Source organism: Penaeus monodon, chromosome 19, assembly GCF_015228065.2.
Source record: "Penaeus monodon isolate SGIC_2016 chromosome 19, NSTDA_Pmon_1, whole genome shotgun sequence".
Taxonomy (NCBI): domain Eukaryota; kingdom Metazoa; phylum Arthropoda; class Malacostraca; order Decapoda; family Penaeidae; genus Penaeus; species Penaeus monodon.
The window spans coordinates 49,139,910-49,140,396 of NC_051404.1; the positions used below are offsets into that span (position 1 = coordinate 49,139,910).

The 487-nt window shown below is 39.0% G+C and overlaps 1 protein-coding gene across 1 annotated transcript in view; it reads left to right on the plus strand.

Moving 5' to 3' along the window:
- Window positions 1-487, plus strand: part of LOC119585430 (ribosome biogenesis protein BMS1 homolog) — a gene marked incomplete in the record, with an annotated part of 34,374 nt that overhangs the window by 6,257 nt on the left and 27,630 nt on the right. Inside the window, 1 exon segment of the mRNA XM_037934088.1 lies at window positions 282-472. Coding sequence (XP_037790016.1) covers window positions 282-472 — 191 coding nt within the window.

A 487-nucleotide genomic window follows, 5' to 3' on the forward strand; every position in this document is an offset into this window, starting at 1 on the left:
CCTATAGTTGAGCAAACTGAAGAATACTTTTTAGGTAATTCTGGGAATGTCCAAAAAAGTAAATTTTTTCAACTTTTTGGGGCTCACACCTACCCCATGGGAGTGCCCTGTTAAAATTATATATAAGATGCAGGACAATTATATACTCAATAACATGCAAAAAAAAAATCAGCTAGTTGTCTAGAATTGTTGTCTTTTTATGATCAAAGAAGTGGAGCAAGGAAGCCTACCTTTCCATGAATTTTTCAAGTTAAGCCTACATTTCCAATGAATATTTCCAGATCACAAGATATTAAAGCAAAAAAGCACCACATACCAGTTGTTGACCGAGCCCCATTAGAACCACCACCTGTTGTTGTGGCAGTGGTTGGTGGTCCAAAGGTGGGGAAATCAACACTCCTTCGATGCCTGATTAAGAATTACACCAACCAACGGCTATCTGAAATCAATGGGCCTGTTACCATTGTTGCAGGTGGATATCCAGTGC